The following is a 15431-nucleotide window of genomic DNA, read 5'->3' as shown; positions in this document are numbered from 1 at the left end:
ACACCATTAGCTCCAGAGGGGGTGAACGCAGGTTCTTACTGGGCGTCCACCCCCGGAGCCGCGCCGCCGTTCTCCTCACAGAGCTAGAAGTACAGAAGACAGAAGTCGTCAGGCGGCAGAAGCCTTCAGCTTCACTGAGGTAACGCACAGCACTGCAGCTGTGCGTCATTGCTCCCATACACCTCACATACTCCGGTCACTGTAAGGGTGCAGAGCGCAGGGGGGGGCGCCCTGGGCAGCAGTATATAAACCTCTGCATGGCAAAAAGACTAAATACATGTACAGGTGGGCTCTGTACATGTATATAAAAGAGCCCCCGCCACATTTTACTAGGTTTGAGCGGGACAGAAGCCCGCCGCCGTGGGGCTTCTCCCTCAGCACTCACCAGCGCCATTTTCTCTCCACAGCACTGCTGAGAGGAAGCTCCCCGGACTCTCCCCTGCTTACACACGGTGAAAGGGTGCTTAAAAGAGGGGGGGGGGGGGCACATAATTGGCGGTTTACATATTATACAGCGCTGCTGGGCAAAAACATTTTGTGTTGGTCTCCAGGGTTATTGCGCTGGGGTGTGTGCTGGCATACTCTCTCTCTGTCTCTCCAAAGGGCCTTGACAGGGATACTGTCTTCAGGAAAGGGGTTCCGTGTGTGTGTGTGTGTGTGTGTGTGTGTGTGTGTGTGAAGTGTGTCGGTACGCGTGTGTCGACATGTTTGACGAGGAAGGCTCGCTTAATGTGGAGGGGGAGTGCTTGAATGTCAGGTCGCCGTCGGCAACGCCGACACCGGAATGGGTGGATATGCTGAATGTCTTTTACAGCAAATGTCAATCTATTGCATAAAAGATTAGAAAAGGCAGAAGCTAGGGATCAGTCGGGTAGCCAGTCCATGCCTGTCCCTGGGGCGCCAGGTCCTTCGGGGTCTCAGAAGCGCACCATATCCCAGATCGATGACACAGATACCGACACAGATACTGACTCTAGTGTAGACTATGAAGATGCAAAATTACAGCCGAAGGTGGCTAAGGGTATACGGTACATGATTATTGCCATTAAAGAGGTTTTGCATATTACTGAGGAACCCTGTGTCCCCGACACGAGGGTACACATGTATAAAAGGAAAAAGCCTGCAGTCACTTTTTCATCCACATTTGAATTAAGTGACATGTGCGAAAAGGCTTGGGAATCTCCGGATAGGAGACCACAAGTTCCTAAAAGGATTCTCATGGCGTATCCTTTTCCACAAACTGATAGGATACGCTGGGAATCTTCGCCAAAAGTTGACAAGGCGCTGACACGTTTATCCAAAAAGGTGGCACTGCCTTCTCAGGATACGGCTTCCCTCAAGGAACCTGCTAATCGCAGGCAGGAAATTACCTTAAAGCACATTTACATTCATTCCGGTACTATTGCTCGACCGGCTATGGCGTCGGCCTGGGTTTGTAGTGCGGTTGTGGCATGGGCAGATTCCTTATCTACGGAAATTGACACCTTAGATAGGGACGCCATTCAAATGACCATAGAGCATATCAGAGATGTTGCCTTGTATATGAGGGATGCTCAGAGAGACATTTGTTTATTAAGCTCCAGAATAAATGCTATGGTAATTTCTGCTAGGCGGCTCTTGTGGACCCGACAGTGGACGGGAGATGCCGATTCAAAGCGGCATATGGAGTCCTTGCCTTACAAAGGGGTGGAGTTGTTTGGAGACGGTTTCTCGGATCTTGTCTATACGGCTGCGGCTGGTAAGTCAAATTTCTTACCTTATGTCCCCCCACAGCATACAAAAAAGGCACCTCATTATCAAATGCAGTCCTTTCGTTCCAATAAAAACAAGAAGGTACGTGGATCATCCTTTGTTGCCAGAGGGAAAGGCAGGGGAAAAAAGCTGCACACAACTAGTTCCCAAGAGCAGAAGTCCTCCCCTGTGTCTGCAAAGTCCACCGCATGACGCTGGGGCTTTCCGAGGGGAGGCAGATCTGGTGGGGGCTCGTCTTCGGTTTTTCAGCCACGTCTGGGTTCACTCGCAGGTGGATCCCTGGGCATTAGAGATTGTTTCTCAGGAATACAGGCTGGAATTCGAAGACTTGCCTCCTCGCCGATTTTTCAAATCGGCTCTGCCGGCTTCCCCGTCAGAAAGGGAGCTAGTGTTGGCAGCGATCCAAAAATTGTATATTCAACAGGTGATTGTCACAGTTCCTCATCTCCAGCAAGGAGAGGGATATTACTCAACCCTGTTTGTGGTCCCGAAACCGGACGGTTCGGTCAGATCCATTTTAAACCTGAAATCTCTGAACCTGTACTTGAAGAGGTTCAGGTTCAAAATGGAATCACTCAGGGCGGTCATCGCCAGCCTGGAGGGGGGGGATTGGATGGTGTCCCTGGACATAAGGGATGCTTACCTTCATGTTCCGATATTCCCCCCGCATCAGGCGTTCCTGAGATTTGCAGTGCAGGACTGTCACTACCAATTTCAGACGTTGCCGTTTGGGCTTTCCACGGCCCCGAGAATTTTCACCAAGCTAATGGCGGAAATGATGGTGCTCCTGCGCAGGCAGGGGGTCACAATTATCCCATACTTGGACGATCTCCTCATAAAGGTGAGATCTCGGGAGAGGTTGCTGGACAGCCTGTCTCTGTCCATGAAGACGTTGCAGATACACGGCTGGATTCTCAATATACCGAAGTCCCAGCTAGTCCCTACAACGCGTCTGACCTTTTTGGGGCTGATTCTAGACACAGACCAGAAAAAGGTTTTTCTTCCGATCGAAAAGGTTCAGGAACTCATAGCCATGGTCAGGAACCTATTAAAACCAAAAAAGGTTTCAGTGCATCATTGCACGCGGGTCCTGGGGAAGATGGTGGCTTCCTACGAGGCCATCCCTTTCGGCAGGTTCCATGCGAGGACTTTTCAATGGGACCTCTTGGACAAGTGGTCCAGGTCCCATTTATAAATGCATCAAAGGATCACCCTGTCTCCCAGGACCAGGGTATCTCTCCTGTGGTGGCTGAACAGTGCTAACCTACTAGAAGGTCGCAGGTTCGGCATTCAGGACTGGGTCCTGGTGACCACGGACGCAAGCCTCCGAGGCTGGAGAGCAGTGACACTGGGAAGAAATTTCCAAGGTCTCTGGTCAAGCCTAGAGTCTTGTCTCCACATCAACGTCCTGGAGTTGAGGGCCATATACAACGCCCTGCGTCAAGCGGAGGAATTGCTTCGGAGAAAAACGGTTCTGATTCAGTCACAGCAGTGGCTCATATAAACTGCCAAGGCGGAACAAGGAGCAGAATGGCCATGGCAGAAGCGACCAGGATTCTACGCTGGGCAGAAGGCAATGTAAGTGCGCTGTCAGCGGTGTTCATCCCGGGGGTGGACAACTGGGAGGCGGACTTCCTCAGCAGGCACGACCTGCATCCGGGAGAGTGGGGACTTCATCAAGAAGTCTTCGCACAGATCACGGATCGTTGGGGACTGCCTCAAATCGACATGATGGCATCCCATCTCAACAAAAAGCTGATGCGGTATTGCGCCAGGTCAAGGGACCCTCAGGCGGTAGCGGTAGACGCTCTGGTGACACCTTGGGTGTTCAGATTGGTCTATGTGTTTCCTCCTCTTCCTCTCATACCCAAGGTGTTGAGAATAATACGAAGAAGCAGGGTCAGAACAATACTCATTGTTCCGGATTGGCCACGGAGGACTTGGTATCCAAAGCTGCAAGAGTTGCTCGCAGGGGATCCGTGGCCTCTTCCTCTAAGGCAGGACCTGCTGCGGCAGGGGCCCTGTCTGTTCCAAGACTTACCGCGGCTGCGTTTGACGGCATGGTGGTTGAACACCAGATCCTAGCGGAAAAAGGGATTCCGGAGGAAGTCATTCCTACCCTGATCAAGGCTAGGAAAGACGTGACGTTAAAACATTATCACCGTATATGGCGGAAATATGTTTCTTGGTGTGAGGCCAGAGCTGCTCCTACGGAGGAGTTCCATTTGGGCCGTCTACTTCACTTCCTTCAAACAGGAGTGACTTTGGGCCTAAAATTAGGGTCCATAAAGGTCCAGATTTTGGCCTTATCCATTTTCTTTCAAAGATAATTGGCCTCTATTCCTGAAGTACAGACCTTTGTGAAGGGAGTGCTGCATATTCAGCCTCCCTTTGTGCCTCCGGTGGCGCCTTGGGATCTTAGCGTGGTGTTACGTTTCCTCAAGTCACCTTGGTTTGAACCACTCAAAACTGTGGAGTTGAAATACCTCACGTGGAAAGTGGTCATGTTGTTGGCGTTAGCTTCGGCAAGACGTGTTTCCGAATTGGCGGCTTTATCACATAAAAGCCCATACTTGGTTTTTCACGTGGATAGGGCAGAGTTGAGGACTCGCCCTCACTTTCTGCCAAAAGTGGTCTCATCTTTTCATGTGAACCAACCTATTGTCGTGCCTGTGGCTACACGAGATTCCGAGTCCCTGGATGTAGTCAGGGCTTTGAAGATTTATGTGACCAGAGCGGCTAGAATCAGGAAGACTGAAGCTTTGTTCGTTCTGTATGCGGCCAACAAGGTTGGCGCTCCTGCTTCAAAGCAGACTATTGCTCGCTGGATCTGTAACACGATTCAGCAGGCGCATTCTACGGCAGGATTGCCGTTACCGAAATCGGTTAAGGCCCACTCCACTAGGAAAGTGGGCTCTTCTTGGGCGGCTGCCCGAGGGGTCTCGGCATTACAGTTGTACCGAGCAGCTACTTGGTCGGGGACAAACACCTTTGCAAAGTTCTATAAGTTTGATACCCTGGCTGAGGAGGACCTCCTGTTTGCTCAATCGGTGCTGCAGAGTCATCCGCACTCTCCCGCCCATTTGGGAGCTTTGGTATAATCCCCATGGTCCTTACGGAGTCCCAGCATCCTCAAGGACGTTAGAGAAAATAAGATTTTACTTACCGGTAAATCTATTTCTCGTAGTCCGTAGAGGATGCTGGGCACCCGTCCCAAGTGCGGACTTCTTCTGCAAGACTTGTATATAGTTATTGCTTACAAAAGGGTTATGTTATAGTTTTTCGGTGGAACCGTGGCTATGTTGTTGTTCATACTGTTAACTGGGTAGTTTATCACAAGTTATACGGTGTGATTGGTGTGGCTGGTATGAATCTCGCCCTTAGATTTATAAAAATCCTTCCTCGTACTGTCCATCTCCTCTGGGCACAGTTTCCCTAACTGAGGTCTGGAGGAGGGGCATAGAGGGAGGAGCCAGTGCACACCCAGAGTTCAAAGCTTTCTTAAAGTGCCCTATCTCCTGCGGAGCCCGTCTATTCCCCATGGTCCTTACGGAGTCCCAGCATCCTCTACGGACTACGAGAAATAGATTTACTGGTAAGTAAAATCTTATTTTTCTTTCTATATTACTTCTTCAAAGTATATTTAGGTTTTGTTCAAATCTATAGTTAAGATTATAATTAACCCATAGATTTCAATTTTGCTTATTCTAGGTTATACACACCATATAATAGTATATCTTGCTATGATGCACCTGTATAGCTCAGGAAGTATAGTTACAGTATGCCCTTATGTATTCTTGACAGCCCCTGGTACACATGCAGGAACTTTAATAATAATGGGTCATTGCCACTGCACTGGTCAGTCTCCTAAAGCACAGACTATTTCAGGGAAACCGTTCGCATTACTGTAGAAGCCGTCAACAGATCTTTCCACACTTGCCAGAGCTCCAGATACTTGGGGGGGATTCAATTGTTTGTGCCCTCAGCAGTTTCTATTAGGCGCCTGATGGAGCAATTCCATTATTGCTCCATTCAAGCGTGAGCATCCGCATGAGCACACATTTCTTCTCACCATCTCCTGAGGTGGTAAGCAGAAATGTGACGGGAGTTTGGGTATTCAAATCAGTATTTTAGATGGGTTGAGCTGCTTTGCATGGCTAATTCTGGCCATTTGCATCCTATGAGGGAAACAATTGAATTGCTCTGATGTATGCTCATTATGTTTGGGCTCCCACAAAACAACTGAATCCTCCACTTGGAAATTTAGATAACGGTCTACATTTTAATGTGCAACCAACTAGTATCTTTTCTGCAGCAATTTGTAGCTAACCCATATCAAGTGAGTTAAGCTAATCACATACAGATTTTGCTGTTCTTCAGGGCAAAGCGACTGTTTTGCTATTTGTCGGCCACTGAAATAGATACACGACAACATTATTCAAAGAAACAAACCTTTAATGTGTGAACACAGCATAAGACAAGATCTTACCTCCTCCACAAAGTTATGTTCACATTTATGCACCGAAGAAAATCTTAATATATGCATCTTTAATGCATGCCAAGTGCACATAAAAACCAAAACCTTTATTTTATTCCTAGATTTTTCCAGTCTATTATATATACAGTACGGTAGGTCCCGTTAAAGTAAAAAAAAAAAATGGAAAACTGTATCCCACCATGGCTTGCCACAGTTTTGCTTTTAGGGAATCCTAAGTGTCGTGTGGTAAGATGAGCTGGGATGTATAGTTCCACAGCAGCTGGGGACATCAATAGGTTACACTGTTACTTATTACCTGTATTTATATAACACACATATTTTCTAGAGCACTTTATGCATGGAGAGACAAAATCCACGCATAAGGGCATGTTGGGAATCGAATTCACTACTGTGAGGAAGTAATGCTAACCATTACCGCAACTGTGCTGCCCATTATATGAAGTTAAATAAACTTCCCAACACCCAGAGACCTACCCTACAGCCAGGTGCCTACTAATACACTGCTGAGGCTGATCGCCTCTCCCCACATTTCATATAGCAGGGACTCGGAGATTCAGCGTGACTAAGCAGCAACAGAATTGGAACAGCCGCTTCCCCCTGCCCCCTCCCTGCCCGGCGGCGGCAGCAGGCAGTACAGTACAAATGCACATGGACTTCCGCGTTATGGCATTACTGCTGGGGTGCCGGGGCAGCAGAGGCCTCTGTGCACGGCTTACCTGCAGCCACACTCTCCTCTGTCCCACCAGCTGCCCGGTCCGGCCCTTACACATAGGAGGGAGGCCCCCATCCGGCTGCTCCTCCATCCCCAGCAGCATCAGGTCTCTGTCTGCCATCAGCAGAGCGCTCCTGTTACACCCGGCCACTGCATCCCCGCTCTGCAGCACCCTCGCTGCTCCCAGGGGTGTCACCTGCAGCGCCCATCGCCGCTGCACCTCCCCGGGCGGCCAGAGCACCACCATGTCCCAGCAGCAGCTTCCCGGCGAAGTGCCCGACTCGGGTGCTGTGGTCGGGAGTCACCCGAGGCGCCGCCCGCACTGCTCGTTTGATTATGTGGTTATCGGGGGAGGCTCAGGCGGACTGGCCAGTGCCCGGAAGGCGGCGGAGCTGGGATCCCGTGTAGTCGTGGTGGAGAGCAACAAGCTCGGAGGCACCTGTGTAAGTATGAGCACGCACTGACTGCAGCATCACTTACACTCACTGCTCATGCACTCACTGAGTGCACACTGTGTGAAGTAAAGTGCATTGCAGATGGCATACTATGTGAGGTAAAGTGCACGGCACACTGTGTGAAGTATAGTGCATTGCAGATAGCACACTGGGGGTCATTCCGAGTTGTTAGCTCGTTGCCGATTTTCGCAACGGAGCGATTAAGGCAAAAATGCGCATGCGCATGGTACGCAGTGCGCATGCGCTAAGTAATTTAGCACAAAACTTAGTAGATTTACTCACGTCCGAACGAAGAATTTTCATCGTTGAAGTGATCGGAGTGTGATTGACAGGAAGTGGGTGTTTCTGGGCGGAAATTTACAGTTTTCTGGGAGTGTGCGGAAAAACGCAGGCGTGCCAGGATAAAACGCAGGAGTGTCTGGAGAAACGGGGGAGTGGCTGGCCGAACGCAGGGCGTGTTTGTGACTTCAAACCAGGAACGAAACGGGCTGAGCTGATCGCAGTGTAGGAGTAAGTCTCGAGCTACTCAGAAACTGCTAAGAATTATTTATTCGCAATTCTGCTAATCTTTCATTCGCAATTCTGCTAAGCGAAGATACACTCCCAGAGGGCGGCGGCCTAGCGTGTGCAATGCTGCTAAAATCTGCTAGCGAGCGAACAACTCGGAATGACCCCCACTGTGTGAGGTAAAGTGCATGGCACACTGTGTGAAGTAAAGTGCATTGCAGATGGCATACTGTGAGGTAAAGTACATAGGGGGTCATTCCGAGTTGTTCGCTCGGTAAATTTCTTCGCATCGCAGCGATTTTCCGCTTAGTGCGCATGCGCAATGTCCGCACTGCGACTGCGCCAAGTAAATTTGCTATGCAGTTAGGAATTTTACTCACGTTTTTTTCTTCGTTCTGGTGATCGTAATGTGATTGACAGGAAGTGGGTGTTTCTGGGCGTAAACTGGCCGTTTTATGGGTGTGTGCGGAAAAACGCTACCGTTTCTGGGAAAAACGCGGGAGTGGCTGGAGGAACGGAGGAGTGTCTGGGCGAACGCTGGGTGTGTTTGTGACGTCAAACCAGGAACGACAAGCACTGAACTGATCGCAGATGCCGAGTAAAGGGGGGTACTCACGGAGCGATATTCTAAGCAATCTGACTAGATTGCTTAGAATATCAGCATGATCGCTCCGTGTGTAGCCCCCTCGGCGATAGCGATGCGCGGCCCCGCACATCGCTATCGCTGCTGCTAGATTGGCCTGCATGCAGGCCAATCTAGCGGGTCGCTCACTTCACCCGCTGGGTGAAATGAGCGCCCCCCCCGTCTCCCCCCGCACGCTCAGCACAGATCGCGCTGTGCTGAGCGGCGGGAGAGATGTGTGCTGAGCGGTTCGCTCAGCACACATCTCTCTGACATCGGCTGGTGAGTACTGGCCTTTAGTCTCGAGTTACTCAGAAACTGCACAGAGATGTCTTATCGCAATATTGCGAATCTTTCGTTCGCAATTTTGATAAGCTAAGATTCACTCCCAGTAGGCGGCGGCTTAGCGTGTGCAAAGCTGCTAAAAGCAGCTTGCGAGCGAACAACTCGGAATGACCCCCATAGCACACTGAATTACAAAGGTTTTATGTAAAATGGATATAAGCAAATTCATCTGAGCTGTCTCCATCGTCTATAGAAGCTTCCATGTTATACATTCCTGAGTTGAAGCGCTGAAGCATATTGGTAGTTGGTTTAAAATCCTTGCAACAAATACCCAAGCGTCTTAAACCATATCTGACATAAAGAATACCACATAAAGTGGTCCTGAATTGCTTCACTGTTGTGTGTCTGGTCAGTGTCTTTGTTGTTGTCATTGTTAAAAACAAATTAGCCCTACTGAATACACACAACCGGCAGTCGGCAACAATAGACATAATGAATGACTCATCATCATTTTTTTAAGACTCTATTCATCCACAACGTCTTACCTACAGTATGTCTGTGTGAGGATCTGTGTTATATGGATGAATGACACAGCCCTTTCTTGGTTCTCATCCTACCTATCTAATCGCTCCTTCAGTGTTCGTTTCTCTGATTCCACCTCTCCTTCGCTACCTCTCTCAGTTGGAGTACCGCAAGGCTCAGTCCTAGGTCCTCTGCTTTTCTCTATCTATACCACATCTCTTGGCAAACTAATCAACTCTTTCGGATTTCAGTACCATCTGTATGCGGATGATACTCAAATCTACTTATCCTCCCCTGATTTGTCACCATCTGTATTGGGCCGTGTCACTGAATGCCTTTCTGCCATTTCATTTTGGATGACATCTCGCCACCTCAAACTTAATATTTCCAAAACAGAATTAATTATATTTCCACCGGCCAATAGTAGTTTCCAACCTGATATCTCTATCACTGTTGAGAACTCTGCAATCACCCCTACCCCACAAGCTCGCTGCCTAGGTGTCATTCTTGACTCTGAACTGTCCTTTGTTACCCACATTCAATCTGTCTCAAGATCATGTTACATACATCTAAGAAACATATCCAAAATACGCCCTTATCTTACACAAGACACAGCAAAAACTCTAATCCATGCTCTCATTATCTCCCGCATTGATTATTGTAATAGTCTCCTGACCGGTCTTCCCAAACATAAGCTCTCACCACTACAATCCATTTTGAATGCAGCTGCGAGGCTAATCTTCCTTGCCAGACGTTCATCGTCTGCAGATCCGCTCTGTCAGTCCCTCCATTGGTTACCGGTATTCTACCGTATTAAATATAAAATACTTTTACTCACATACAAGGCTATTAACCAAACTGCACCAACATACATCTCTTCACTCATCTCAAAATATCTCCCTACCCGACCTCTCCGCTCTGCACAAGACCTACGTCTCTCATCCACACGCATTACTTGTTCACACTCAAAATTACAGGACTTTATCCGGGCTTCACCCAATCTGTGGAATGCCCTCCCACGCACAGTAAGACTCGCCTCTAGTCTCCAAACCTTTAAATGTTCCCTGAAAACTCACCTCTTCAGACAAGCCTATCAAATTCCAGACCCACCCACATAACCTTCAGTGCTTCCCTATCTAATTACATCCTCTGTAGAGTATTCATAACATCACATATCTTGTCTTTCTTTAGTCTCACACCCTCCTGACACTTGGATAACTTTGTGGGGTATCATCATACAACCCATTAAGAACCTAGCAATCTGGTGGACCATTATGCAATAGGTAGCATCAATCCTTGTGTATCTATGCCTATTTCCCTATAGATTGTAAGCTTGCGAGCAGGGCCTTCCTATCTCTGTCTGTCTGTTTTTACCCAGTTTTGTTCTATTACTGTTGTTCTTTTTGTATAATCTGATTTTTATTGAAAGAAGACAAAGTACATTGAAAACATCGTGCTCAAATACAATAGTCTCAGTAAACTAGACCGGAACGACACTGTACTAAATGTAGAGAAGTTGAATTGAGCTCAGCCAGTTGAGTATCCAGAAAGTTCTAAACACTTGTCATTCAATACCTGAGCACATCCAAAATTACACAATAAACTTTAAACTTTCAACTTTATATAGAAAATAAAAAAGAAGAGAAAGAGGAAAAAGGAAAGAAGAGGCAGGAAAGGAGCGAAAGGGAAAGAGAAAAAGGGAAAGCGGGGAAGACACCCTGGGAAGGGTACCAATAGCAAGGCGTAAACAATGTCAGGAAACCTCCCTAGCCACAGTATTACGAGATGTAAAGTTTATACGTATCTGACGTTTTAAAATCAAGCCAGGGAGCCCAGGTGGTCCTAAAAACTGATAGTCGGAAAGTGGAGGTAAGGAGTAAATCTTCCATGGCCATATAGGTATCTATTCTGCGGAACCAATCCCTCCTAGTAGGTGGGGATGAGGATTTCCACAATACAGGTATAACTGCACGAGCTGCGTTACAGAGATGTTTCAGCAGAGATTTCTTGTAACTGGAGACAGGAATCGAAGAATGACCCAATAGCCAGAACGCAGAGTCTTCTGGCAGCTGAACACCTAAGATCTCGGTTGAGATCTTTATTACCTCGTTCCAAAAGGGTCTCAGGCGTGGGCAATCCCACCATATGTGAATCATCGTACCTATTGTTGAGGAGCAGCGCCAACATTTATTTGAGGCAGCAGGGAACATTGTGTGAAGAATGGAGGGGTATCTATACCATCGGGTGAGAATTTTGTACTGGGTCTCTCTAATCTGAATACATATGGAGCTAGCGTGCGCTTTGAGGAAGATAGATTCCCATTCCTCCTGTGATAGTGTTAAACCAAGATCTTTTTCCCACGCGCGGGTAAAAGACGGTTTGGTGTCAGTTTGGGAGTTTTGTAGCATTTTATAAAGAGTAGAAACCGAGTGGGCTAGGGGTTGGGGGGATACACAAAGCTTTTCAAATGGAGTTAGTTCGCGGGAAAATGCCAATCGTGCAGAGTTAGTTAATATAAAATGTCTGACTTGCAGAAACTTCCAAAAATCCGTCTGAGGTATGTCCCAATTTTGCCTAATCTCGGAGAACTGTTTCACCTGAGACGCTGCGATCAGCTGACCGACCCTGAAGAGCCCCATCTCAGTCCAATGAAGAAAATGCTTGGGGTTAAGGCCGGAAGGGAACTCATTATTAGCTAAAAAAGAGGTCAGTGGGCAAGAAGGGGAGGAAATGGAGGGCAGACGGCGTAAATTTTTCCAAGCGGCTATTGTTGGAGAGATCGTCGGGTGGGGGGGGGGAAGCTTTGCAATATGGGGTAACCATGGGAAAATCTCAGGGTGTCGTAACATACAAGACCCTTCAAGTTTCACCCACTGTTTGATATCCCCATTCTTGGTCCAATCGAGCACTCTATTCAGTAACACCGCATGATAATAAGTTTTGATGTTAGGTAGTTGGACACCACCGGAACTAGTAAATCTAGAAAGAGTGGCATATCCAATTCTGGGTCTTTTACGGAACCAGATAAACTGTTGAATCAAGTGTTGAATAGACTGGAACCAAGAATTCGGGATAGAAATCGGTAAAGTTTGGAAGAGGTACAGCAGCTTTGGGAGAGTATTCATTTTAATAACATTAATTCTCCCTAGCCAAGACAGGTGTTTGGAATGCCATCTGCTAAAATCATTACGAATTAAGGATAATATTGGCGCAAAGTTTAGGGTGAACAGTTGTGAAAGATTATTTGTTAATCTAACTCCTAGGTAGGTGATGCAATTAGAGTTCCAAGAGAAGGGGAATGCTTGTTGAAGGCCCCTAACCGCAGCGGGGGATGCGGAGACATTAAGGGCGGAGGATTTAGAGTAATTAATTTTAAAGTTAGAGAGTTTGCTGAAGGTGTCAAATTCTTGCATAAGATGAGGGAGCGAAACTGAGGGGTTGGATATGACCGCCAGGAGGTCGTCAGCGAAAAGCGCCAGTTTAAATTCCTCACCATCCACCTGGGGGCCAGAGATATTAATATTTTTCCTAATAGTTCTTGCTAACGCCTCAATACACAGTACAAAAATCAAAGGGGAAAGGGGGCAACCCTGTCTCGTGCCGTTGGTGACACTAAAGGAGTCCGAAAGAGTACCATTAATCCTGACCCTGGCAGTAGGAGTGGTGTATAGAGCCATGATTCTATGGAGCGCGATAGGTCCCAGGCCAATATGCTCCAGCACAGACCTCATGAAATCCCAGCTGATCCTATCAAATGCTTTTTCAGCATCCGTCGAGAGCAATACTGTGGGTAGTTGCCTCAAGCAAGCCAAATGTATCAAATTCAAAATCTTTGTGGTGTTATCCTTAGCTTCCCTACCGGGGATGAATCCCACTTGATCCCCATGTATTAGGGAGGGAAGAAGGTTATTCAATCTGACAGCCATGAGTTTAGCGTAGAGTTTTAAATCAACATTCAACAGTGAGATGGGTCTGTAGCTGGAGCACAACGCGGGATCCCTACCTTGTTTAGGAATCACTGTAATATGTGCCTCTAGGGATTGAGGGGAAAAATGTGAGGTAGCAGAAATAGCGTTATAGGCACGAAGCAGTAAAGGAGCCAAACTATCCTTAAATGTTTTATAATATGCTATAGTAAAACCATCCGGTCCAGGGCTTTTACCGGACGGAGTTAACGAGATAACATGGTCTAATTCTTGTAGGGTGAATGGACGCTCTAGCAGCTCTATATCTGTCGTTGAAATAGTGGGAAAATCTGTGGCTAACAAATAATTCCGAATTTGAGGTAACACTAACAAAGGGTTAGGGTTATTCGAGGATGTAGCTAAATTATAAAGGGTGGAGTAATACTGCTTAAAACAAGAGGCAATTTCTGGGGTCTTGGAGTGAAGAAGGTCATTAGCATCTTTCATTGCACTGATAAATGAGGCAGAATGCTGTGCACGTAAAGCACGTGCCAACAGTCTGCCAGGCTTATTACCCCATTGGTAAAATCGATTTTGACATTTACGCATGGAGTGTAGCGTGGTATCAGATAGTACTTTATTCAGTCGGGCTCTAACATCAGTTAATTTTGCATAAGTTTCTCCAGACAGAGAAGTTTTATGATCAGATTCTAGGGTATGTATCTGTTGCAAGAGGGTATCGATGAGGGCCTTTTTCTGTTTTTTCACATGTGTTCCCAATTGAATCAGTTTACCCCGGATAACACATTTGTGTGCTTCCCACACTACAATTTTGGACACATCGGGCGTATCGTTCAGGTCAATGTAATCAGACAAGGCCTTCTCGAGTTCCCCCTTACAATAAACATCTTGCAAAAGAGATTCATTCAAACGCCAAGACCATTGACCTAAAGTGGGAGTTTGGAGCGAAAGAGACATAGAAATAGGAGCGTGGTCTGACCACGTGATTGAACCTATATCAGCATCTAAGAGGAGGGGAAGATGTCTATGGCTTAAAAATAGGTAGTCTAAACGTGAGTAGACTTGGTGGGGATGAGAAAAAAAGGAGTAGTCTCGGGCAGTAGGGTGCAGGACTCTCCAGGAGTCGGCCAGCTGAAGCTCGTGGAAGACTTTCCGAACTTGGCAATGCTTGCGCTTCGAAAATCTAGGGGCTGCGTTAGAAGTATCTACTGTGGGATTTAGAGACCAATTACAATCACCTCCCAATACCACTATGCCCTGCAAGAGAGAATCAAACTGAGAGAGGAGTGATGTAAAGAACTGGGGTTGGGCTTGGTTGGGAGCATACAACACAATAAACGTGAAAGTTTGTTGAAAAATTTGACAGTTTAGCAATAGTAGTCTACCTGGAACCAATCTGTGGGCCACCACGTCTGTCACACGGAGTTTTTTGGAAAATAAGATTGCTACCCCTTTTGTTTTACCTTCCGGATTGTTACTAAAGAATGAGAGAGGGAAGTGGCGGTCCGATAAGGAGGGGGGCCTCAGGCCTGTCTTAAAGTGTGTTTCCTGAATTAGGGCTACATCTACCTTATCCAACCATAATGATCTAAGTAGTTTGGATCTTTTTTCAGGTACATTAAGCCCTTTAACATTAAACGAGGAGATTTTAATTCGGTTAGGAGCACTCATGGTGTCCAAATAAGGGGATCAGCAGCACGGTTCCCAGGGAAACTACCACAGAAGAGAGACAGAGATATAGAAAGAGGAGAGAGGAGTTAGAACAAAAGAAAAGAGGAATAGAAAAATAAACCATTATAAAGCACCCGCCGTGGAGACCGCGTCCCAACGATAGGATCACAGCTCCAGGGGATAGTGTTATACTAAGCGGGTAGGGGGACAAGGGAGTCGTCGTCAGGAGACGCAAACATCGAAATGCAAGTACGAACAGCTTAGAAGCATTCACAAAAAAGAACATATAGCTATCTAGCACCGGAATACTAGGAGTAACATCTAAAGACCATAACCACCACACATGTAGAAGATAACGTTGCAAAATCAATTAAAGTACCAGGAGGGCCACGTAGGAGGATCTCAGCCCCACTAAGAGGCGGAGCAATACACCAACTGAAAAATCCAAGAGGTAGAGAGCGTCCAGTCAGGTATCATCCGT

General features: G+C 47.2%; 1 protein-coding gene and 1 long non-coding RNA gene across 2 annotated transcripts in view; one reads left to right on the top strand and one right to left on the bottom strand.

The window, feature by feature from the left end:
• Positions 1-7055, bottom strand: part of LOC134911110 (uncharacterized) — a 58184-nt gene extending 51129 nt beyond the window's left edge. The window contains exon 1 of the long non-coding RNA XR_010176327.1: positions 6967-7055. This is a non-coding gene — a long non-coding RNA (uncharacterized LOC134911110). The remainder of the gene's footprint in view (positions 1-6966) is intronic.
• Positions 6807-15431, top strand: part of GSR (glutathione-disulfide reductase) — a 59793-nt gene continuing 51168 nt past the window's right edge. The window contains exon 1 of the mRNA XM_063919454.1: positions 6807-7405. Within this exon, the coding sequence (XP_063775524.1) occupies positions 6893-7405 (513 nt within the window). The 5' untranslated portion in view covers positions 6807-6892. The remainder of the gene's footprint in view (positions 7406-15431) is intronic.

This window comes from Pseudophryne corroboree, chromosome 1 (genome assembly GCF_028390025.1).
Source record: "Pseudophryne corroboree isolate aPseCor3 chromosome 1, aPseCor3.hap2, whole genome shotgun sequence".
Lineage (NCBI taxonomy): Eukaryota > Metazoa > Chordata > Amphibia > Anura > Myobatrachidae > Pseudophryne > Pseudophryne corroboree.
The sequence above is the reverse complement of the archived record's forward strand: the minus strand, read 5'-3'. Positions and strand labels throughout refer to the sequence as shown.